The sequence below is a fragment of the Ipomoea triloba genome, chromosome 7, assembly GCF_003576645.1.
Source record: "Ipomoea triloba cultivar NCNSP0323 chromosome 7, ASM357664v1".
In the NCBI taxonomy this organism is placed as follows: domain Eukaryota; kingdom Viridiplantae; phylum Streptophyta; class Magnoliopsida; order Solanales; family Convolvulaceae; genus Ipomoea; species Ipomoea triloba.
This window is the reverse complement of record NC_044922.1, coordinates 21791235-21815094: the sequence shown is the minus strand read 5'-3', so window position 1 is coordinate 21815094 and position 23860 is coordinate 21791235. Positions and strand designations below refer to the sequence as shown.

At 34.8% G+C, this 23860-nt stretch overlaps 3 protein-coding genes and 2 non-coding genes across 10 annotated transcripts; 4 read left to right on the top strand and 1 right to left on the bottom strand.

Moving 5' to 3' along the window:
* Positions 1-706: 706 nt before the first annotated feature.
* On the top strand, positions 707-2559 carry LOC116026140 (F-box/FBD/LRR-repeat protein At1g13570-like). 3 transcript variants are annotated; one of them, XM_031267594.1, is made up of 4 exons: positions 707-1073; positions 1471-1627; positions 1716-1883; positions 2002-2559. In XM_031267594.1, exons 1-4 carry the CDS (start codon positions 1054-1056, stop codon positions 2332-2334), a joined length of 678 nt encoding a protein of 225 aa, XP_031123454.1. In that variant the 5' UTR covers positions 707-1053; the 3' UTR covers positions 2335-2559. The 3 variants fall into 3 exon arrangements, with proteins under 3 accessions (XP_031123454.1, XP_031123455.1, XP_031123453.1); XM_031267595.1 differs by lacking the exon at positions 1471-1627; XM_031267593.1 differs by having other exon boundaries at positions 707-1627.
* A 1351-nt stretch (positions 2560-3910) lies between these two features.
* Positions 3911-8122, top strand: LOC116025770 (F-box/FBD/LRR-repeat protein At1g13570-like). 4 transcript variants are annotated; one of them, XM_031267106.1, is made up of 6 exons: positions 3911-4885; positions 5002-5154; positions 5254-6435; positions 6960-7115; positions 7235-7397; positions 7878-8122. In XM_031267106.1, the coding sequence occupies exons 1-3, from the start codon at positions 4109-4111 to the stop codon at positions 5605-5607; spliced, it is 1284 nt and encodes a 427-aa protein (XP_031122966.1). In that variant the 5' UTR covers positions 3911-4108; the 3' UTR covers positions 5608-6435; positions 6960-7115; positions 7235-7397; positions 7878-8122. The 4 variants fall into 4 exon arrangements, with proteins under 4 accessions (XP_031122966.1, XP_031122967.1, XP_031122964.1 ...); XM_031267107.1 differs by having other exon boundaries at positions 5254-5611; positions 5708-7115; positions 7878-8117; XM_031267104.1 differs by having other exon boundaries at positions 5254-7115; positions 7878-8117.
* A 3586-nt stretch (positions 8123-11708) lies between these two features.
* On the top strand, positions 11709-13290 carry LOC116024332 (F-box/FBD/LRR-repeat protein At1g13570-like). Its single transcript, XM_031265226.1, has 3 exons — positions 11709-12556; positions 12673-12825; positions 12925-13290. Exons 1-3 carry the CDS (start codon positions 11774-11776, stop codon positions 13288-13290), a joined length of 1302 nt encoding a protein of 433 aa, XP_031121086.1. The 5' UTR covers positions 11709-11773.
* Positions 13291-21097: 7807 nt separating this feature from the next.
* TRNAV-AAC lies at positions 21098-21171 on the top strand. The gene has a single exon. It is a non-coding gene; the product is annotated as a tRNA-Val (tRNA).
* A 57-nt stretch (positions 21172-21228) lies between these two features.
* On the bottom strand, positions 21229-21300 carry TRNAC-GCA. Its single transcript has one exon. It is a non-coding gene; the product is annotated as a tRNA-Cys (tRNA).
* Positions 21301-23860: the final 2560 nt, after the last annotated feature.

Below are 23860 nucleotides of genomic sequence, written 5' to 3'. Positions count from 1 at the left end.
TTTGATAACATTACCAAATAGAACTTATAGCTTATTAATAGCTTAAAATAAGATATAAGCTCCTAAATAAGCTCTGCCAAATAGAGCCAATAGCTAATCAGCCGACTAGGCAACCTAGTCAGTGCCTAAGCGGTCTAGTCGGCTACCTAGCCGGCTAGACGCCTAGATCACTAATTATGATGATATGCTAGGCGTCCGGCCATCGCCTAACGTCTAAGTGCCGATTTTCGTGATATTTGCAACAGATTATTAGTAGACTAGTAACAATTTAGCCCATTGTTGCCGCCAATGGCAAATTATGCTATGGAGCCAGGTCTATGTTGACAATTTAAAAACTCTATGTTCACAATTTTATAACTCTAAATTCATAATTTTAAATTTCAATATACAAAATTACATTACTCAATATTCACAATTTTTGAACTCTATATTTACAATTTTGTTATATAGATTCAAAAATTGTGGTATACTATTGAATATAGGGTTAAAAAATTGTGAATAGAGAATTTTGAAATTGTGAACAGGGAATTCTGAAATTGTGAATATAGAGTCTATTAATTATGAATATAGAATTTAAAAAATATAAATATTGAGTTTAAAAATTATAAACATAAAGTTTTAAAATTATGAATATAAAGTTATAAAATTATAAACAGTACTAAAATTGTGAAAACAACCGTGCCGCCGAAGGGCCCAAATCAAGCTTCGCAGTATTATTTTCTTCCAATAGCAAAGGCGAGGGTTTCTAACACTTTTCCCCTAATCTCTTTTTTCGTCCCAAATTCTTTTGTTTCCAAAACCTTGTGTGCTGAATTGGAATTCAAATCGAGCGATTTTAACTTCCGTTTCCAGTTTAATGGCGAGTCGTCGTCGGGGAAAATCCGAAGCGGATGCCGGAAGGGATTTGATAAGTGAACTGCCGGCAGAAGTGAAGGAAAGGATTTTGGAGTGTTTGCCTACTTGAGAAGCTGCCAGAACTGCTCTGCTCTCAACTCACTGGAACAATGTTTGGTTGCGGCATGGGCGACTTGTGTTTGATTGGGACTTCTTCCAATGCTTCTCAAAGTACGAAGGTGAGAAAGGTATATCTAAGATTAACACAATAAATGATATTCTAATGCTCCGTGCTGGACCGATTAAGAAATTTACTCTGTTCCTTTTCCACGCATCGCATCATCATCCCCAGCAGTCTGATTTAGATCGGTGGTGTCGTTTTCTTTCGAGAAATGGTTTACAGGAACTTAGCTTGTTTATTTCGCGTAACTATATGCTGCCACTTAGGCTGCCATCGTGTATATTCTCGTGCCGAACAATTAAGCAACTGTATCTGGGCGATTTCATTTTTGATTTTCCGATCCCTAGTTGTATATTTCCCAGTGTCACTTCATTAGCTTTCAAGAATGTTGAATTTAGTGATAATGTTAAGGGAATTGTGTACACAATTCCTAATATTGAGGAGCTGTCTTTCAGTTGGTGTAAAGGGATCAGTAATTTTGAGATCAGTAGTCCAAAACTTGAAAGCTTGAGGGTTATTGGTCCTCTGTCTTACAAGCTTGTTGAATCCAGATGGCTTACTCTTTATTTGAAAACAATTAAGACTCTTTGCTTGAGTGCCAATTTGTTGCTGGTGAGAATCTCTACTTTTGCATTCTCTTCCTTTATGCAAATGGATTGATAATAAGTATTGACAGTGTTCTATGATTTTCTTTTTCAAGTGTAAAAATGCAGAAATAGCCACAGTGACATTCCCAACCGCAATAAATTTGCCAGTGATTGAGTTGTATGATTTAAGTGTTTCATGTCAAGAGCAGCTTACCTTTGTTTTGCAGTTGCTTCAACATTCCCCCAACCTATGTGAGCTGAAGATTGGGGTAGCAGATGATGTAAGACACAAAACCTATAGACTATATATATATTTGGAATCATGATTGTTTCTTTTCCTTGTTAATTTCCTCATGGTTGTATGTGTTATTCACTTATTCATTTCTTGTTGTGTGATAGCAATGTTTATGTGATATATCAATGGCTACAAGACTTTTGGAGGATCCAAATGGTTGCATTGTTAAACAGGATCTGAAGATTCTTAACACAATCATGATTGATAGGTTTTGTGGATCTGAACCTGAAAAGCTTTTTGTGAAAATGCTGCTCTTGAAATCTCCTGCACTAGAGAGAGTTTTAATTCTGGAATATGATGATATTGATACCTCTGTAGCTGTCAAAAGCCTAAGGGAGTTGTTGCGTTTTCCTCGTACATCTCCAAAAGCCCAGATTGTTTGTATGGAATGCGACGACTCTGATGAGTCCTTACTATTTGATTACAGATGGTTTTAAGCATGTAGGAATTTAGTATGATGAAGCTCCATGGGTTCAATTTTGATGCAACTAGAATTTTGATGCAACTAGAAATGTAAGCATTGGTTGTGGTGGAAGTTGAAATCTTGTAAGATTAGGATGCTGCACCTTTTTTCCTATGTGGCTATGTTGTTCAGTAAGTATTATGTTGTAAAGTATTTTGAATCTATAAGCAGTCATTGAGGAGGCTACTATTTTTCTTCATAACTGGTCGTTGGTTTACTTGGTTAATTCTGGGGAACTCCAGTCCATACCAAATAATAGTCAGCTTGAGAAATGGGGTTTGGCTACGTTATAAGGGACTCAAATGGTTGTTTTATTGCTGCAAAGAAAATACTATGGCATGGGCTCTTCAAACTTGGGGAAGCAGAAGCAATTGAAGACAGGGAAGCTTTAAAGTGGATGACGGTAAGGGTGTGCAAATTATGGAAAAAAATTAGTTAATCGACCGAACCGAAAAAGTTCGGTTAATTAATGGTTAAAAGAATTTTAAAACTTCGGTTAACCGTTAATTCGGTTCAAAACGGTCAGTTAACCGAATTAATCTAACGGTTAATTGGAATTTTTTAATATATATATAAATAAATAAATATAAATACTTATGTGTAATACTAATACCCTAAATTCCTAATTCCTATACTTACAGTGTTGTTGCGGTATTATTTTTGTATAATTTGTTATGAATTTATTATAATATGTATTTTATTTTAATTAAATTTATTATTTTAGGTGTTATTTTTAGGATTTTAAATTTTATTTTTAAAAAGTTCGGTTAATCGGTTAACCGACTGAAAAAAATTTCGGCTCGATTGATTCGGTAACACAAATTTCGGCTCGGTTAACAGTTAAAGATTTTAAAATTTCGGTCAATTCGGTTTGGTTAATCGAATGAACACCCCTAGTTGAAGGATCTTAATGTAGATGATGTCCAGGTTGAAACTGATTGTCTTTAGGTGTTGAATGGGATCCAAAATCGGTTCGGTTAACTGAATGAACACCCCTAGTTGAAGGATCTTAATGTAAATGATGTCCAGGTTGAAACTGATTGTCGTCTTCAGGTGTTGAATGGGATCCAAAATCAATCCCTGGTATCTTCGTTTAAAAGATCTGCGAATAGGATTATTCATAGCTAGGGAGGCTTTATCCAAGTTAGATTGCGACAGATCAGCATATATGATGGCTTTTTTGTTTTTAAAATGAGTTCCAATATTTTTTTGTTTTAGTGAATCGTTGGAACATTGAGACTATCCAATCATTATCTTCCTTTTTTTTAAATATTTTTAATGAGAATAATATTTTTAGACATTATATATTGAATTAATAATTTTGATTTTAATTAGTAAGAATTTATTAGTTATTTTTTAAATATAAATATTGAACATAAGTTTTTGCGTTCCTGGTAGAAAAAACTAGTCAATATATAAATGATGAACTGAAATAATTTTCTGTTCAAAAAAATAAAACTGAAATAATTTTATAAAAAAGAATTAACCAAAAACTTTCAGTTCTATCAGTTAACCGTGTATTTACCAAATTATTATGCACGCCCTTATCTAAGGCCCAAAAAGCTTGCTTATGGATTTAAGCCCTGCGATTCAGCCGTCTCTCTGCCCTCTACTCTCTCGCTCTCTCCAGTCTCCACTCAGCTCCACCGGCGGCTGCTCCGTTTCCCTTCGGATTTCCTAACCAAACCAAACATCAGAACGATTTTAGGTTTTGATTTCGAGTGACGCCTCACTGTTCTTTCAATTTAATGGCTCAGCAACTCAAAACCCTACCGGATGCAAGTAGGGATTTAATAAGTGAGCTGCCCGTAGAGGTAAAGGACAGAATTTTGGAGTGTTTGCCCACCCGAGACGCCGCCAAAACTGCTCTGCTCTCAAGGCACTGGAATCATGTTTGGTTGCAGCATGGGCGGCTTGCATTGGATGAGGAATTCGTGCAAAATTTCGAACAGTCACAAGATGATGAAGCTAGAACCCTCGTCAACATAATCAATAATATCCTCTTTTCCCGTGCTGGACCTGTTAGGAAATTTACGCTAGAGATAAACGCTCAATGTTATCCTTCTCCGTTGCCGCAGCAATATGATATTGATAAGTGGTGTCTTTTTCTGTCAAGAAATGGTGTGGAGGAACTTAACTTATCTTTATTATGTGATGTAGAGCCAGATTATAAGCTGCCATTTTGTTTACTCTCTTGCAGGACAATTAAGAAACTGATAGTCCAAGGTCCCTTTTGTTATTTGCCTGTAAATGATTGTGGTATATTTTCCAATGTCACTTCATTAGCTTTCTTCAATGTTGTATTTAACCGCAGTGTTAATGGAATTGCCTCTAGTATTAGTATTCCTAAGCTTGAAAAGCTGGCTCTCGACTATTGTGGAGGGATCAATAAATTTAAGATCAGCCCTCCAAAGCTTGAAATCTTTTCTGTTATTTGTCCTATTGATGATGACTTTGATTCGAGATGGTTGGCACCGCATTTGAAAGCCATTAAGACTCTTTGGTTGTGTGGCTATTCGTTGTCGGTGAGAATCTAACTCATTTTACTTGGCAAATGGATGGATAGATATAATTCTTTACCTTCTATTTTGTTAAAGTTTTTGTGGTGGCTAATTTTGTTTCTTATTTCCTATTTTTCTAGTCTATGCATGAATCTATGTTTCCAACTGCAATAAATCTGCGAGTGCTGAAGTTATATGAATTAGATTTTAGTTGTCAGAAGCAGCTCATCGTTTCTATGCAATTGCTTCAAAAATGCCCCAACCTATGTGAACTATGGATTATGGCGGATGAGGTAGAGTATATATTTGGCAATCATGTATGATTCTTCTTGTTTTGCTTTTTCAAATGTCCTCACAGTTGTGCTTGTTTTTCATTTCTTCTTGAGTTATAGTTCAATAGGAAGGATGACCAAGAAGGTGCTTCAAGGCTTTTGGAGGATCAAAACGGTTGCTTATTTATTCAAGAGCTGCAGATGCTTAACACAATTAAGATAGAAGCATTCAGTGATCAACCCGCACTCGAAATGCTTTTTGTGAAAACGCTGCTCTCAAAATCCCCTGGGCTAGAGAGAGTTGTTATTGTGGAGTCTTTGCGTAAGAATGCCTCCGAGGTGGTGAGAAAAATCCAAGGGAAGTTGGAATGCTTCCCTCGTGCATCTCCAAACGCACAAATTGTTTGCACTAGCAATGACTATGCACGTATGAGTGAGGACTGGATGGATACCCATGGTGTTAGCCTTGATTAATGATGTAACCATCCAGATCCTCCAAAAGTCTTGAAGCAGCTTCTATGTATTTGAAAATAAAGTGATCATTCTTGAATTTGACTCTACTGCTTGCTTGCAGATTCAAAAATCCCGGCCTACAAAATGATGCTTACTAAAGAACATAGGATCCAAGGTATCATTATATGTCTTTGGCTCAGAATTAGAGGAGATGCAGCTATGAATGCTCTATGGCGGTAAAGAGTGTGAAGAAGACTTGTCATGTATCACAGAATCACAGTATTAATCTAACAGGAATATACCTTTGTCTTGTAGATCTTCTAGGTTGAATATTATGAAATTCATTTTTGAGTTTCATCTGGCAAACCACTCTCTGTTGCTGAATTTTGTGGTGTAAGTGAAGGTGCAGATAATGAAACACCTAAAGTGGAATGACCATCAGTGGCTATATCACACTAAATTATCACCAGGTTATAATCATCTGAAAAGGATATCACTGGTAGAGAGGGATTAGCCTTTTAGGACTTTACTATGGTGAATCTCCGATCCATAGGTTCAGTCCGTAATCTTTGTATGCAACATAGAAAAGTAGTAATTTGATTAAAAGTATATATGCTCTGCCACTGTATGACCAATGCTTATTTTATTTGTTTAAATATATCTTCATTGTTTTCACATTCACAAGGCCAGGTGACAATCAAATTGGTCCCTCAGCTCCTTCAAGCAAATCAAGCATGCATCTTTAATATGAGCCCACAACTGTGTAATTGGTTCTTCCAACACTTGTAAGGGGTCTTCCGAATATGAAGATGTTTAACACAATCAAGATTGAATCATTTAGTGGATCAGGTACTTTTTGTGAAGATGTTGCTCTCAAAATATGCCGCATGCAAAAGATGTAGCTAAATGAGATGTGAAAGCAATCCTTGTGTGGGCCTTGAAAAATGATTTTATTTCTATTTTATTTCCGCATGCAAAAGAAATTGAGTTGTTGTATCATGGATCAGGGTCCATCTTGCAATGTAGACCCTGGTCCTAAACGACGTATAACTTGTATATTTTTAGTATTAGAATTGTGAACTTCTAGAATATAAATTGTGTTTCTAAGTCAAAACACATTTTGTATAATCTCTCATTAAATGGCGTTGAGGAACTAAAAATCTCTCATGATGCTCAGTTGGAACGTCATTATAAGCTGCCATTTTGTATAGTCTTGTGCCCGACAATCAAGCAGCTGAGACTCGACCGTTTGGCTTTTGATTGCCAATAAATGCTCCTTCTAATTTTCCCTATTTCAGTTCATTAGCTTTCTTTGTGTTGTTTTTAATGATAATGCTAATGGAATTGTGTCTACACTTCCTAATCTTGAGAAGCTGGATTTCAATCACTGTCAAGGGATCAGTAATTTTAAGATCAACGCTCCAAAACTTGAAAGCTTGTCTATTACTGGTCATGGGGTTGAATCCAGATGGATTGGACTTCATTTGAAAGCCATTAAGGTTCTTTGCCTGGATGCCAGCTTCTTGTTGGTGAGAATCTCTCTTCCTTCTAGTATTGACAAATTTAATATTCTTTTCCTTCTGGTTTGTTACAGTTCTTTTAATATTATCTTCTTCTTCTTCTTTTTTTTATTTTTTTATTTTTTTAGTAATAAGTGGGAAGAAGATGTTGAAGTAGCCTCTTTCCCAACTGCAATAAATCTGCAAGTAATCAAACTGCATCCTTTTGACTTTGCCAATGAAAAGCAGCTCAGGGGTGTTTTGCAGTTGCTTCAAAAATCTCCCAACCTATGTGAACTGGACATTAAAGCAGTAAGTGAAACCTATATAGAGTATATATTTGGCAGTAGTGATTTTTGTTTTCTTTATTTCCTCATGGTTGTACATGCTATTTATTTATTTTATTTGTTGTAGACATGTTCAGATGATGATATAGGAGCTCCTTCAAGACTTTTGAAGGATCCAGACAGTTGCATTATTAATTAGGATCTAAAAATGCTTAAAACAATCAAGATTAAACAGTTTTGTGGATGCACAATTGAAATGCTTTTTGTGAAAATGTTGCTATCTACAATATTAGTTTGAGAGAATTTTGAGATTTTTCATAACTTTTCTTCCCCTTATTGAATTATCTCGTTGCAACCTGAGTAATTTTTTTAACAAGTTTCATCTAAGTTGCTTATATAAGGTGATTAAAAATATGTAGGATAGTGCATCTTAATCTTATACACGCCTGGAGTGTTTTGATTCTTTGTTTTCTCTAACATGTTTCTCATTCTTGTTGAGTTATAGTTGGGTAGGTGGTTTGACAAAGATGACAAAAGTGCTGCTTCAAGAGTTATGAAGGATTCTTGCTTGAAGATGTTTAAGAATATAATCCAGATTCAATGGCTTAGCTTATCCATAGTGGAAATATATTTTTTGAAATTAGCACTGGTCTCTATCCCAAATCTTTGAACTTCCTCACCAAGTCATATAGATAATCTTGATTATATTTTCCAATAAATGCTATTAGTGTATTTCCTGGTGTCACTTTATTAGTTTTTGATGGTGTTGAATTTAGTTTACAGTATTCCTAATCTTTAGAAGCTGGTTTTGGATGATTGTGAAGGGATTCAAAGCTCCAAAACATGCATCATTAATATGTCCTTCTCATGACATTATTGAAGCCACTGAAAGACTAATGTGGAATCCAGATGGTAACATCATTAATAAAGATCTGAAAATGCTTAGCAATATATAGATTGATTCATTTAGTGGATTTACACGTAAAATATTTTTTATGAGAATGCTGCTCTTGGACTCCCCTACCCTAGAGAGACTTGTAATCTAAAACTGCTTAACATAGAGATTGATTCATTTAGTGAATCTACACGCAAAACATTTTTTATGAGAATGCTGCCCTTGAAATCCCCTACCCTAGAGAGACTTGTTATTAAAAAACATGAGAATATGAAAGCTAATATGGCATGCATAATTCATTGGCAATTGTTGCGCTTACCTTGTGCATTTCTCAAAGCTCATATTCTCTTCGTGTACTAGAACTCTAGGTGTAGATCAGAGTGATTTTTGAAACCCAAACTATTAGGGTATACAAAGTATGTCAACATTACTAGAACCTAAATGTGTAGGACAAGAAGCGCGCCCTGCACGTTAGGGCCCATGGCTACACGGACCACATGGCAGGGCTTGCTGCGCAAAGCCCGCGCACCATGGCATGAGACGGCAAGGCTCAAAGCCCCGCCATCTCTCGCGTGCCACTTAACGCGCAGGTCTGGCCGATAGGGTTTCCAGCCTTGTGGCTAGTCCTTCCATTAACAGGCAGGTCTGACCGATAGGGCTTCCAGCCATGTGGCCAGCCCTGCGTGCTCAACAACATATTGAGGCAGTAGCCCCCTCATCTGCAACATTTCATTAGAAAACTCCATTTTCTCAAACGAGAAATCATCCAACAACATCATTATAGCATTCAAACATCATTTGCTCAACAACATAACACTTTACACCATTTATCACAACATTACTAAGCATCAAACAAGCAAAAACAGTGCAAACAACTCACATTTACAGAGCATCACAATAAAATACATAGATTTTGGGTTTTGATGGTTTATACCTCAAAGCTAGCCTCAACCTCAAGAGTCTTCCATTGCTAATCCCCAAGTTAGATTTTCTCTTTCACCACTTCTTAAGACCCCAAAACTCCAAGCCAGCACAACAACATATACACATATAAACAGACACATAGCATCGGGAAATAGGAAGGTGGAAATAGAAGAAAAATGAAGAAGAAAAATGCAGAGATGAAGGAGAATGGATGATCTTACAATGCCTTGCCTCCTAGCTAGCTTGATGTTCTCCTGGAGAAGAAGAATGGTGAAGAGTTTGGAGTGTGGAGGGATTGGGAGGCAAGTTAATGGAATAGAATAGGCTAGGCGATCAACCGGCTAAGCGGCCGCCTAAGCACTGCCTAGGCCGCTTAGGCGTTGACCTCCTAGGCCTCTTAGGCACCAACTAGGCCGCCTAGTTGGCCGATTAGCTATTGTTCATTTTTATAAAATGAGTTATTTCACTCAAAACGACATCGTTTTGAGCGAAATAACCCTAAATTGTTCAAACTCTAGATGTTTTATAAGTTAATATTTATTATTTTAGTATTAACTTTTAAGGTATTAAATAGTTATAATTATGAGTCTTAAAAAAAGTAAAAAATTTTGAACAAATTTATAAAAAATACAAAATAAAATAAAAATTACACGGGCGCTTAGGCGGCGATTAATCGGCACTTAGGCGCTAGGCGCTCCCCGGGCGCCTAGCGATTTTTTCAACCATGATAGTGTCTATATATACCTAGGGCACAAAGCTCTAGGTCTTGAACCGATAAGATGAAGGGCAAAATGGGAATTTATGCTTAGCTCTTGGTTTGGAATTTTTATGGTCCAAGTTGAGTCAAATATAGATGAAATAGCAATGTAATAAGTGTAAAATCAAGATAGGTTCATATTTTGAAATAAAACTTGGCTATCAGGTTCACATGTTCGTCTCAGTTAGACTTTTGGTTAAAGATTTTGACAAATAAATATATCCTTTAAATAAGGCTTGTAAAACCATAAATAATTATATAAATATTTTGTAATAAATCATTTGAAATAAAGAGTTTAAAATATTTTATTTATAAGCTCATTATACAAAATAATTGTAGGAGTAAAAATTATACATAGCTTTATTTTGAAACTTGAATAAATAGGAGTTTTAATTTGATATAAAAGTATTTTGGGGTGTCACACGACGGGAACGTAAAAGTTACGTTCTTGCATAATTTTAAACTCGTAATTAGAGTTAAGCATCCAACCTCGAGCGATGACAACCTTCTCAATTCCTGGAAAGCAACCAAGTAACACCTTGATGAATTGCATTTCAAACCTAAACCCAGCCTGTTAAATTGACTAAACTTCAAAGTGCAAGGCATTTTCTGTGCTCGAGCCACACTTGTAAGTTCCTCCAAAAGTTCAAATTCATTTCGATTTAATTGAAAAAAAGTAACCAAAACATAAAAATAACAATCAATCCGTTTATAATATAAACATAAAAAAATTGTCAAAGTCAATTAAATCTCTAAATTTTTAAAAAGTACAATTACACCTTTTAACATGTCAAATTGAGGCAATGAAGCCTAAGAACTGGTAAATGACTTGTTATTACATGTCATTTCAATTTAGACATCATGAAATTAATAGTTGTGCGAACTATTCCCTAAAGTTTAACTATATAATAATATGAGTGATGTGTGCTACATTCCCACCTACTTGACCAGTCTTTTTTTTTTTTTGGTAGTATTTATTACCTTTTATATAAGTAACTTATAATGAATTTATTTATGATTTATAAAAATATATTATGTGTTATAAATGTTCTGTAAGAAAATTATAAATAATGTATTAATAGATCAAAGTTATGGAATATTTGTAAGAGTGTATTTAATTTAAAGTTTTAATGACTTTTATAGATTTTTTACTATGATTTTTTTTTTAAAATTTATAAATATTTCTCCTATGAATTTTTATACACTCATACAAAATTAATAAAAATTTAAAAAATTATATGCTATGAAGATTTAAAAAGATGAGAAAATATCATTTTTGGTCCCTTGACTCATAGGTGACGCACATTTGGTCTTGACTATTGCTTTTTTCAAATTAGGTGCATGACTTTCTAATTAGTATCAAATTTGGTCCTCCAGTTTTCCAGCCACATATTACCGGAATTCTAACCGAAAAAACAATGTTTTGTAATTAGAAGGGTATTTTGATCCTTTCAAATTTATTTTATTTCCCTTTTTAATTTTTCTTCTTCTTCCCCCTTTCTTCCTCTCCTGTTCTTCTTCTCCCTTTCTTCTTCTTCTCACTTTGGTGGCGGTCGTAGCAAATCGGCGAGAGGATACATTAGTCGGGACTTTGGCGAGAGGATAGCTTATATGGCGAATTCGACACCGCTAAACGCCATTTCGTAAGAGAAAAATTTGTTCTGCGCGTGGCTTTCTGAATTGGTGCCGATGTATGACCAGAGGCCGTGATCATATTTGGAGAGCGTCTTCACCAGATTCTCCGGGAAGAAGATGGGGATGGGGATGGGGAAGAAGAAGAGTTAGGTTTTGATTTCGAGTGACGCCTCACTGTTCTTTCAATTTAATGGCCCGACGTCGGCGACTCAAAACCCTACCGGATGCAAGTAGGGATTTAATAAGTGAGCTGCCGGTAGAGGTGAAGGACAGAATTTTGGAGTATTTGCCCACCCGAGACGCCGCCAGAACTGCTCTGCTCTCAAGGCACTGGAATCATGTTTGGTTGCAGCATGAGCGGCTTACGTTCGATTGCGAATTTGTGCAGAGTTTCCAACAGTTCCAAGATGATGACGGTAGAACCCTCGTGAACATAATCAATAATATCTTATTTACTCGTGCTGGGCCTGTTAAGAAATTTACTCTAGAGATAGACACTGAAAAAGATCCTTTGGCGTCGCCGCAGCAATCTGATTTTGATAGGTGGTGTCTTTTTCTGTCAAGAAATGGTGTGGATGAACTTAACTTATCTTTATATAGTGATCGAGGGCAAGATTATCAGCTGCCATTTTGTTTACTCTCTTGCAGGACAGTTAAGAAAGTGATAGTCGAAGGTCCCTTTATTAATTTGCCTTTAAATGCTTGTGGTATATTTTCCAATGTCACTTCATTAGCTTTCTTGAATGTTGTATTTCACCGCAGTGTTAATGGAATTGCCTCTAGTATTAGTATTCCTAAGCTTGAGAAACTGGCTTTCGAGGATTGTCAAGGGATCAATAAGTTTGAGATCAGCTCTCCAAAGCTTGAAATCTTGTCTGTTATTAGTTATATTTATGATTTGGTTCATGCGAGATGGTTGGCAGCGCATTTGAAAGCCATTAAGACTCTTTGGTTGTGTGGCTCTTCGTTGTCGGTGAGAATCCAACTCATTTTACTTGGCAATTGGATGGATAGATATAATTCTTTACCTTTTGGCTTGTTAAAGTTATTGTGGTTGCTAATTTTGTTTCTTAATTCCTATTTTTCAAGTGTATGCATGTATCTATGCTTCCAACTGCAATAAATCTGCGAGTTCTGAAGGTATATGAATTAGATTTTGGTTGTTGGAATCAGTTCCTCGTTTCTATGCAATTGCTTCAAAAATGCCCCAACCTATGTGAACTATGGATTATGGCGGATGAGGTAGAGTTTATATTTGGCAATCATGTATGATTCTTCTTGTTTTGCTTTTTCAAATGTCCTCACAGTTGTGCTTGCTTTTCATTTCTTCTTGAGTTATAGTTAGGTTGGGAGGATGACAACGAACTGAACGATGCTGCTTCAAAGCTTTTGGAGGATGGAAGCGGTTGCTTGTTTATTCAAGAGATGCAGATGCTTAACACAATTAAGATTGAAGCATTCAGTGATCAATCCGAACTCGAAATGCTTTTTATGAAAATGTTGCTCTCAAAATCCCCTGCGCTAGAGAGAGTTGTTATTGTGAAGTCTTGGCGTAGGAATGCCTCCGAAGTGGTGAGAAAAATTCAAAGGAAGTTGGAATGCTTCCCTCGTGCATCTCCAAATGCACAAATTGTTTGCACTGGCAATGAATATGCACGTATGAGTAAGGACTGGATGGATACCCATGGTGTTAGGCTTGTAGACTGAGGTATTTGTAATCAGCAAGTGTTGTGGGCAATTAATAATGTTCCTATATTTGCTCCTATGCTTGAGGATCTCTCATTTGTTAAATGTGACAATTAAGACACTCAAGTTCTGCGATTTTCTTTTGGCTTCTCGGTAAATACTTGATGTATATTTCCCAGCATCAACACTTCATTAGTTTTCAAGCATGTTTGGTTTGAGTGTGATGTGTTAAAGGAATATTTTTTTTGAATGACAAGAGAAACCAACTGCACCCATTACCCTGCACACTTTAGGCCATTATATTGCTACTATTGTCTCTCACAAGAGTGTGAAAATGTTTGAAGTAGCCCTACTGAGGTTTCCAATTGCAATAAATTTGCAAGTAATCAAGGAAGGCATATTGTTCCGGTTGCTTTTCCTACATGCAAGCAAAGCTTATGAACTTATTTTGAATTATTTGACCAGTTTAATTGTACTCCGGAGTCATGTTAGCTTATTTATAATTCAAAGGAAATTGTCAAAATAACCTTGGAGGCTTTAACTTTTTTCTGTTTTTGTGTTGGGTACAATAATTTTAAGATCTGTACTCCAAAATTTAAAAGCTTGGATTTGGCTTTTGTTTTACATGCGTTTGAACGGAGATGCTTGTTGCTTCATTTGAGAGAAATTAAGACTATTTGCTTAGAAGGCCGCCATTTGTTATAGGTGAGAATCTTTACTTTCTCCTCATCTTAATGCAAGTATGTATGCCCCGCATGAGAACCTCAATTCATGCATGTGCGGGCAACTCAATTTGTGGGAGTGGAATGTTCTTGAGAGTTTCACCTAATGTGGTATATTCCCCCACTATGTTAATATGATTTACTACCTCCTCCACTATCATATTCTATTGAGCTTGGAACGAGAAAATTTTACCTTTTATGGGCAAAGATTTTTTTTCTTCCCGGCCTTCTGGCTTGTTTGAGTTCTCCTCATGGCTAATTATTGTTTCTTTTACTATTTGAAAGATTCCTCAACCTATGCGAACTGGAGATTAAAGTAGAAAACATATATGCTGGTAAGACATGTAATCTAGGAAATAATGTTTTTTTTAAATCCCTCACGGTGTTTTCTGGAAGATTTATATAATAATGAGTACTCAAATCATGGTGATTTGTCAACAAATTTTATCTACGTTGATTATATAGGGCACGTGATTAAAAACATATAGGAAAGTGTATGTATCTCATACACGCCTAGAATGGTTTGATTCATTGTTTCCCCAACATGTTTTTCATTCTTGTTGATTTATAGTCAAGTCACCATTGGCAAAGACAACAAAGATCTTACATACTTCAAGACTTATGAAGGGCTGTTGCTTTATCAATCAAGATTTGAAAACGCTTAATACAATCAAGATTGAGTCATTTAATAGATCCATATTGAAAACGCATTTTGTGAAAGCACTGTTCTCAAAATCCCCTGTACTACGGAAAGTTATTGTCCCGGAATCTAAGCATATTAACCCTACTATGACATTCAAAATTCCAAGGGAGTATGTTGAACTTCCCTCATATATCTAAGCTAGAAGTAATTTCAAACTTTTATTATTCTTCCTCTTTTCATTTCATTTTTTCTCTTTTCATCATTTTCTCAACACTTTTTTCTTAATTTTCTCAACACCATTTTTTTCAAATCAACCAACAAACTTATTTTCAAGACCTCCACACTTAACGAAATTATCAAGAAGGTTGCTAACAAAACAAGTTCCAATAAAGACAGGGCCGTTTCAAACATTTCATAGGCCCCGGGGCGAAATTAAAAAATGGGCCCCTATATGAAAACTAAGATTTAAATTTAATAATATTAAAAAATGATAATATGAAATAACATGAAATAATATTAGAAAATTTGCAACAATTTTTTAAATACAAAAATAATCATTACAAAAAATTTCTACGTGCTTTACTCGATGCAAAATCATCGATAATTGCATCAAGATTAATATTTTCTAGCATATCTATGTTTGGTTTCTCTAAATTCTCATTAGAGGATCCCACTATTTTAACAAGTTTATTCATAGCTCCTCTTTGTGAGTCTATTAATTGATCAATTTGTTTTTTTTTTCTTTTTCTTTTTTCTTTTTTCACTTTCGGATGAATGTTTTTTAGGCAACATTGTATAAAAAAAATAAAAAGAATAAAAACATCTGGCACTCGTGAATCAATCAATCCGAATCAGTCAACCAAAAATCTTTCAACGGTAAATATGTACCTTCAATCCCTGATTCCCTGCATATAATAAACTTAATAAACTTACAATTTTATTTTATAAATAGAATTAAAACAGAAATAAAATTCCTAATTATTCCAAACTCTTAAACATTAAAAGAAATAAAATTCCTAATTATTCCAAACTCTTAAACATTAAAACAAATAAAATTCCTAATTATTCCAAACTCTTAAACATTAAAACAACAGTATAATTAGATTTAGAATTGTATTAGAATTCCTAAACAACAATACAACCTAATCTGCAATAAAAAACTAAATTCCTAACAACAATACAACCTAATCTGCAATAAAAAACTAAATTCCTAATTTATGCAATCAAAATAAAATTCCTAATTATTCCAAACTCTTAAACATTAGAATAAGTCAGCAATACATTATACATAATATAATATAATTAATATTAATAATTTAATATACACAATATGCATTCTGGCATTTTTGGGAAATCATAAGCCAATTCATAAAATTATTAAAATACTTAAATACCTTTGGCTTTGCAATTGCGAATCTGTGATTTGCGATTTTTGAATTGTGAATTGCGAAGAGCCGAACCGTCGAAGACACTGCGAATTGCGAAGGGCCGAAGACAATTGCGAAGGCGGAAGGCACTGTGAATTTTGCGAAGGCGGAAGTTACTGTGAATTTCGCGAAGGCTCGGTGTGACTTGTGAGTTGTAAGCGGTGGGTGTGCGATTTATTAAAATTGAAAATGTCGCTTTTAGAAGTCTGACAGTCTTCTCGAATTGACTTCCAAACAATTAACCGTATTGTTTTTTTTTAATATATACTAAGTATAATTGAATAAACTAATATATATCTATGGGCCCCCTTATAGAGATGGGCCCTGGGTAGGCGCTCACCCTGCACTTGCTCCGGGCCGGCTCTGAATAAAGATCTCTTCCATGAAAAAGAACAAATGCTCTATTCTCTCAAGAGGTGTGAGGAAACATTATGTATAATACACTCTATTTCTGTGACATCTAATATTTATTATTATTATTATTATTGCACTGCATTAATTTATTTATGATTTATAAAAATATATTATGTATTGTAAATGTTATGTAAGAAAATTATAAATAATGTATTAATAGATTTGAAGTTATGAAATGTTTGTAAGAGTATATTAAATTTAAAGTTTTAATGATGAGCCAAAAACTTTGTGGTTAAGCACTATGAAGTAATTTTTTCAAATGGGAAGTTATGGGTTTAAGTCTCCGTGGGGGCAATATTGTGCTAAAATTTTTAATGACAATTTTAAATATTTATCCTATAAATTTTTATAGGCTCATACAAAGTTAATAAAAATTTAAAAAGATTCTACGAAAATTTAAAAAGATTCTACAAGGCGATTTAAAATCCATAAATATTGAAAATTTATAATAGTCTTCTCCCTCTGGGGTCTGCAACTCTGCTCCGTTTCCCTGCGGCTTTCATAATCCGCAACCCTAACCAAACCAAACATCAGAGGTGAAGAATAGAAAGATTTTAGGTTTTGATTTCGAGTGATGCCTCACTATTCTTTCAATTTAATGGCTCGACATCGTCGACGAGTCAAAACCATAGCGAATGCAAGTAGGGGTTTAATAAGTGAGCTGTCGGTAGAGGTAAAGGACGATAGAATTTTGGAGTGTTTGCCCACCCGAGATGCCCTCTGCTCTCAAGCCACTGGAATCATGTTTGGTTGCAGCACGAACGGCTTACGTTCGGTTGCGCATTCGTGCAAAGTTTCAACACTCGCAAGATGATGAAGGTAGAACTCTTGTGAACATAATCAATAATATCCTCTTTTCCCGTGTTGGGCCTGTTAAGAAATTTACTCTAGAGATAGGCATTGCATATGATCCTTCGCCGTGGGCGCAACAATCTGATTTTGATAGGTGGTGTCTTTTTCAGTCAACAAATGGTGCGGAGGAACTTAACTTATCTTTATATAGTTATCTAGGGCCAGAGTATCAGCTGCCATTTTGTTTACTCTCTTGCAAGACAATTAAGTAACTGATAGTCGAGGCTCTCTTAATTGATTTTCCTGTAAATGCTGTTGGTATATTTTCCAATGTCACTTCATTAGCTTCTTCAATGTTAAATTTAAGCACAGTGTTAATGGAATTGCCTCTAGTATTAGTATTCCTAAACTTGAGAAGCTGGCTTTCGAACTTTGTCGAGGGATCAATAAATTTGAGATCATCATCCCTCTAAAGCTTGAAATCTTGTATGTTATTCATTCTATTGGAGGTGTGGTTGAGTCCAGATGGCTGGCACAACATTTGAAAGCTATTAAGACTCTTTGGTTATGTGGCTCTTCGTTGCGGGTGAGAATATAACTCATTCTACTCTATGCAAATGGATATATGGATGCATATAATTCTATACCTTCTGGCTTTTTAAAGTTATTGTGCTGGCTAATTTTGTTTCTTTATTTTTATTTTTCAAGTATATGGATGTATCTATGTTTCTAACTACAATAAATCTGCAAGTGATAAAGCTGTATAAATTGAGCTTTGGTTGTGGGAAGCAGCTCACCATTACTATGCAATTGCTTCAAAAATGCCCCAACCTATGTGAACTAGGAATTATGGTGGAGGAGGAGAGGTTGAGTATACATGCATTTGGCAATATATCATGCTTGATTCTTTGTTTTTTCTTTTTCAAATGTCCTCACAGTTGTGTGTTCTTTCATTTCTTCTTTAGTAATAGTTGGGGGGATGAAAAAGAAGTTGCTTCTAGGCTTTTAGAGGATCCAGATGGTTGCTTTGTTATTCAGGAATTGAAGATGCTTAACACAATTAATATTGAATCATTCCGTGAATCCGCACTCATAATGCTTTTTATGAAAATGCTGCTCTCGAAATCCCCTGCGCTAGAGAGAGTAGCATTGGGATATGAATGACTTTGAGATGAGCAAAATCCCAACGAAGTTGGAATGCTTCCCTCATGCATCTCCAAATGCGCAAATAATCTGGATTTATACCCATGGTTTTAGCCTTTTAGAAACCTAGTATGGTGTGGTGAATCTCCATGGGGTTCAATTTGGGTGCAACTTAGAAATGTAAGCAATGGTTGTAGTGTTTGAAGTTGAAATGTTTCCTAAGTTTTTCAGCATAGGTATTTATAATCAGCAAGCATAGACATCTAGAATGCTCCTCTATTTGCTTTTGTAAATTATACTTGTTGTTACTACTTTAGGTGATATGGGTTATCACAACTCAATCAGTTGTTTCTTGTGACTTCAACACAATGGTGTTTCCACGAAATTTTTACTCTCGTAGAAGATATAAGAGAAGATTGAAGGAATAAAGGTCAAATAGGCCATTTAAGGAATACTGAATTTAAAAATAATTTTTAATTTTATTTTAATAAATTTAAATTAAATAATCATTTAATATTTTTTTTAAAAAAAAGAAAATTAAAAAAGCAACGCCTTCTCCATGAAGGCAATCTAGTGGGTCGCCTTCTCCAGTGAGAAGGTGGTGAGAAGGCAACCTAGTTGCCTTCCGCATGGTAACAGGTCATTTTAGAATGAATTGCATTACTTTGGGATCTAATTGTTTTTTTTGAGTTTGATGGTCTAATTGCAGTTTGTTGTGTAATTGGATGAACTATTTGACCCTTATTCTAAGATTCAATAAGGTAATTCAATTATGCTGGCGGTACGGGTGGCAAAACGGTTCGGGTTACCGAAACCGAACCGAAAAACTGATCGGTTCTAATTTTAGAAGAACCGAACGGTTCAATTGTTAAAAACCGAACCGAATCGAAGACCGAACGTTTTTTCTAAATAAATATAAATATATATTATATATAATAAATAAATAAATAAATAAATAAATATATATATATATATATATATATATATATATATATATAGACTAGTGATCAAATGAGTCCATCTTCTTATATGAGTCCGTGTTGACAAATTTAGACCTTCTAGAGGCTGAGATCAATGGTGTATATTAAATGATTTTGTTTAACAAAATTCCCTTTTTTTGACCGATTAATTGAGGATAGTATATTTAGCAGGGGTATTTTGGAGATCTGTGGAGTTAATGCATACCTTATTTTAAGGGTTTTTTATGTTTTGATTTTATTATTCCACAGGTTTTATTGCACAATTCCGGTTTGCACGCTTTATCTTCTATTGACAGTCTGTGTACGTTGTAGCCAGTCCTCGACGTCGTCGTCCGTCGTATCATCCCCCGCCGTCAAAGACAATCGTACTATCCTTCGCCCTCGTCGTCTACCCAAGACTCGTTCGCGTGTCGTCGTCCGGCCTAGCATACTTCGCCGTCATCGTTTGCCCTACGCACGCCGGCAACTTTCGCGGTCGCATCTTCCCCGATTGTCCTCGCTGTTGCAATGTCGGACTACCATTCGATCCAGACACGTTGCTGGAATGCTCAAGGCGCATTCCCCCATTTTTATCAGTTTGGATTGTGGGTTTAAAAAGGGCTGTGTTGAAAGGAGAGGAGTCGGTTCTTACAGACTATGCCTCGTTCGTCTGTAAGTTCATTCCAGTAAAACTGGAATTAAAATTATAGTTTTTATTTTTTATTTTAATTTTTTTTAATTGTTAATTTGTTATGTTGGTATTTAATACTTAGATATTAGATTTTGGATTTGGGTTATGTGATGTTTCATGCATAGTTATTACGACGTCCCGTTAAGTCGCGGCGCCCCTTGACCGCCTTGTCGCCTAAGAAATGTTGAAATTCGGGGGTCTTAAACCGAACCGAATTAAATCCGAACTGAACTCTAATGTTAAACCGAATAGGATAAAAAATTTTAAAACCGAAAAATCGAAAAAAATCGAACCAAAGACTGAAATGCTCCTCCTAGCTGGCGGGGCGGGCCAAAGCCCGCGCGGGATGCGAGCCTAAGCGGGCCTGGGTTTTGCTTGCCCGGACCGCCCCGCGGGCTAGGCAGGCCCCCTTTGCACCACAAATATTAAAAAAAATGTAAAATATTCAACACAACCCACGGTTGAGAACACAAAGATCATTCCGCTCCAATTTAATACTTTGAACATTTTATCGTAATTTGCACGTTTTCTGCATTAATTTGTTGATGTTATATTTGGTGAAGTGTTTACCCTTAAGCCCACAATGTTTTATGACATGCAAATCAATTTCATCGTGCAATGCATTTTGGCTCCTAATTGGAATTCAAATTGCATTGGAGATAAATGAGGGTAAACACATGTCAAAGCACATCAAGGAGATTGAAGCTTTCTTATGTTTCTATTGAACTAGTGAATACCTATTGTGTATTTTCAAATGTCACATCACTTTATCTTCATAATTTAGGAAATAATATTTTTCCCCCTCAAATTTCCTCACGATATTTTGTAAAAGGTTTATATAATAATTACTCAAATCATGTTTTTTTTCCTCAAATTCTTTGCAAAAAGATCTTGCAATGGGGCATCAAAATCTTCCCATAAGGTCTTAGGAATTGTGTATCAGAATATCTTCGACTTTAACGTTTTGAAGCACCGAAATGTGTTATTAGGATCTGTATTATAACATATTTACATAAAATCACAATTTCGTAAACGAAGGTGTCGTGGTGTAGTTGGTTATCACGTCAGTCTAACACACTGAAGGTCTCCGGTTCGAGTCCGGGCGACGCCAAAGCTTTTTACATTCTCTTTTCCTTAAGACGAAGAAGAAACACATTAATTTTTAAAAAGGGCCCAACCGGGTTCGAACCGGTGACCTCTTGATCTGCAGTCAAATGCTCTACCACTGAGCTATGGACCCTCATTTGACGAGAAATTGTTCTACATTAAGTTAATAATTACAATTGTTTCCTATATTACTTAAATTTAATTTTCCCTGTTAATATGACTTTCACTGTAGTTTTTATATGTACAAATTTTATTTATAAAAATTAAATTAACTCCCATTATACAAAATGATAATAGAGGAAGTATTATAAATGTTTTATAGTATCGCTATTGACTTCATTAAGGAGTAACTAACCTACATCACTTATTAACAAGCAATTGAGTTATTTACACTTTATTTTATAAAAATTTAAAAAAATGTTGAAAATAGCATTCATATCAAAATCTTGTCTCTAACATATCTTAATATTATCCTAATAGCTCACAAGCATGTCAATTGTGTGTTTCAACTTTAATTTTTCCTTTATGAGTTTTGACATTTTTTTTATTTATTTTAGCATTTATGTATTATTATTAATGAAAAATATTTCAGACCCAACACAACGCAACAACACAAAGGAGCAAGAAATCTTCATAGAGGTTCAAAACCAAAACAAAAGTTAATGGAAAAAGACTAGTGGTTGTATTAATTTGGGCTTAGGACAATGCACTTGTTAAGGTGCAAGAGAGATCTAATCCTAGATTACAATCATGTCCAGAAAATCAATTACTTACAACATGTGGTAACATTAGTATAAATACCTTTTATTTAATGTGAGGAGGAGCCAACTTGACCACGACATATATTTTAAATAATTTTTTAAAAGAATCGACATCGTATCGTAATTATTTTTTTAGAATGACATACAACGTCGTTTTTGACAACCGATGTCGCATCATTTATTTATAACGTCGGAGAGAACGATGTCACAAAATAACCTACATTTTATGTCAAAAATAACTAACATTAAAAGTATTTTTTGTAGTAGTGGTTGTATTTTTCATAACTTTTTCTCCCCTTGTTGAATTATCTCGTTGCAACCCGAGCAAGTAATTAATTTGTCTACAAATTTTATCTAGGTTGCTTATATAGGGTGATTAAAAACATAAAGGAAAGTGTGTGTATCTCAGACACACCTAGATAGGTTTGATTCTTTGTTTTCCCTAACATGTTTTTCAATCTTGTTGAGTTATAGTCGAGTTGGTGGATTGGCAAAGATGTTACTTCAAGACTTGAAGGATTCTTGCTTTGTCAATCAAGATTTGAAGATGCTCAAGACAATCAAGATTGAGTTGTTTAGCAGATCCATATTGAAAATGCCTTTTGTGAAAGCACTGCTCAAAAAATCCCCTGCACTAGAAAAAGTTGTGCATTGTCCAGAAATGAACTTCCCTCGTATATTTCCAAAAGCACAACTTGTCTTCATGGAGTGCAAGTCTAGTTATAACCTGGTTACATCTCCCTGGAACGTATAGAAATATAATCAATGCATGGTTGTGCTAGCTAGAAGCTAAGTTGACAAATTTTTGCAAGGCAATGATAGAATTTTGTTTCCTAGTTACATTGGTCAATAAATATTACTCCTTCCCTCCAATGAGACTTAACTCATTATTTACAATTGGGAAAATAATCAAATACACCATACGAGAAGTCAATTAGGTATATGAACTTTTAAAAGTTGCAATTAAACTTATCAACTTGCGATTTTTGTGCATTTAGGCCAAGAACCGATTAATTCTAGACAATCGTCGGTAATGACAAAAATACATAGTAGCTGACGTGGAATTTTAAAAATAAAATAATAAAAATATTAATATTAAATTTAAAATTAAAAAAAAAAAAAGAAGAAGAAAGATGGCAGCCATGGCCGCTACCATCTTCTTCTCCCCTCCTTCATCTTCAGATTTGGAGACGACGAAGGAGGAAAGAAGAAGGGAAACAATTTTATTAATTTTTTTTAAAACAATTTTATTTTAAAAAAAATTTGGTTAAAAAAAAGGAAGTTGAAGGGGAGGAAAAAAGAAGATGGTTGTCATTTCGTTTTTTTTTTTAAAAAAATTTAATATTATTATTTTATTTTTAAAATATCACGTCATCTGCTACATAGGATGTTACCAGCAATTATTGGTAATTAATCAGGAAAAATTGCTTCTTAGTTATTACCCCTCCTGAATTTCCCATTCTAGATTTTCCTCTTGATGTGGCTTTCACTCATTGGGTATCATGAATTGGCTAACTCACCACTAATTTTTTTTAAAGGAAAAATAGTAACCAATTAACTAATGACACATCATGAGGGATGGATTGGACCGAAAAATATGAAAGGTATCTAACATTACTCATTAATTAGTTATTGGACCTTATAAATTCATATTGCAACTTTTAAAAGTTTAAGAATTTAATTAACTTCTTGTATAAAATTTAGGGATGTATTTAATCTTTCTCCCTTTACAATTTAATTTTGTTAGGATTAGTATTTTACACACACTAATTTTTTTAAAGGAAAAAATAGTAACCAATTAACTAATAACATTTCTCAAATATTTGAATTGCCTTAATTTTAACTATTAAGTATGAATATTTAGTTCAAATGTATTGAATTTTGTATGAGGCTCACCAAGTCATATCGACAATTTTGGGATGATGATATGAT

Bases quoted from the DNA above. Each gene is read 5' to 3' on its own strand.
- LOC116024332 (XM_031265226.1), top strand. From the start codon at position 11,774: ATGGCCCGACGTCGGCGACTCAAAACCCTACCGGATGCAAGTAGGGAT. The intron at 12,557-12,672 runs GTGAGAATCCAA...CTATTTTTCAAG, and splicing joins TGTGTGGCTCTTCGTTGTCG to TGTATGCATGTATCTATGCT. The intron at 12,826-12,924 runs GTAGAGTTTATA...CTTGAGTTATAG, and splicing joins TATGGATTATGGCGGATGAG to TTAGGTTGGGAGGATGACAA.
- LOC116026140 (XM_031267593.1), top strand. From the start codon at position 1,118: ATGCTCCGTGCTGGACCGATTAAGAAATTTACTCTGTTCCTTTTCCAC. The intron at 1,628-1,715 runs GTGAGAATCTCT...TTCTTTTTCAAG, and splicing joins TGAGTGCCAATTTGTTGCTG to TGTAAAAATGCAGAAATAGC. The intron at 1,884-2,001 runs GTAAGACACAAA...GTTGTGTGATAG, and splicing joins AGATTGGGGTAGCAGATGAT to CAATGTTTATGTGATATATC.
- LOC116025770 (XM_031267106.1), top strand. From the start codon at position 4,109: ATGGCTCAGCAACTCAAAACCCTACCGGATGCAAGTAGGGATTTAATA. The intron at 4,886-5,001 runs GTGAGAATCTAA...CTATTTTTCTAG, and splicing joins TGTGTGGCTATTCGTTGTCG to TCTATGCATGAATCTATGTT. The intron at 5,155-5,253 runs GTAGAGTATATA...CTTGAGTTATAG, and splicing joins TATGGATTATGGCGGATGAG to TTCAATAGGAAGGATGACCA.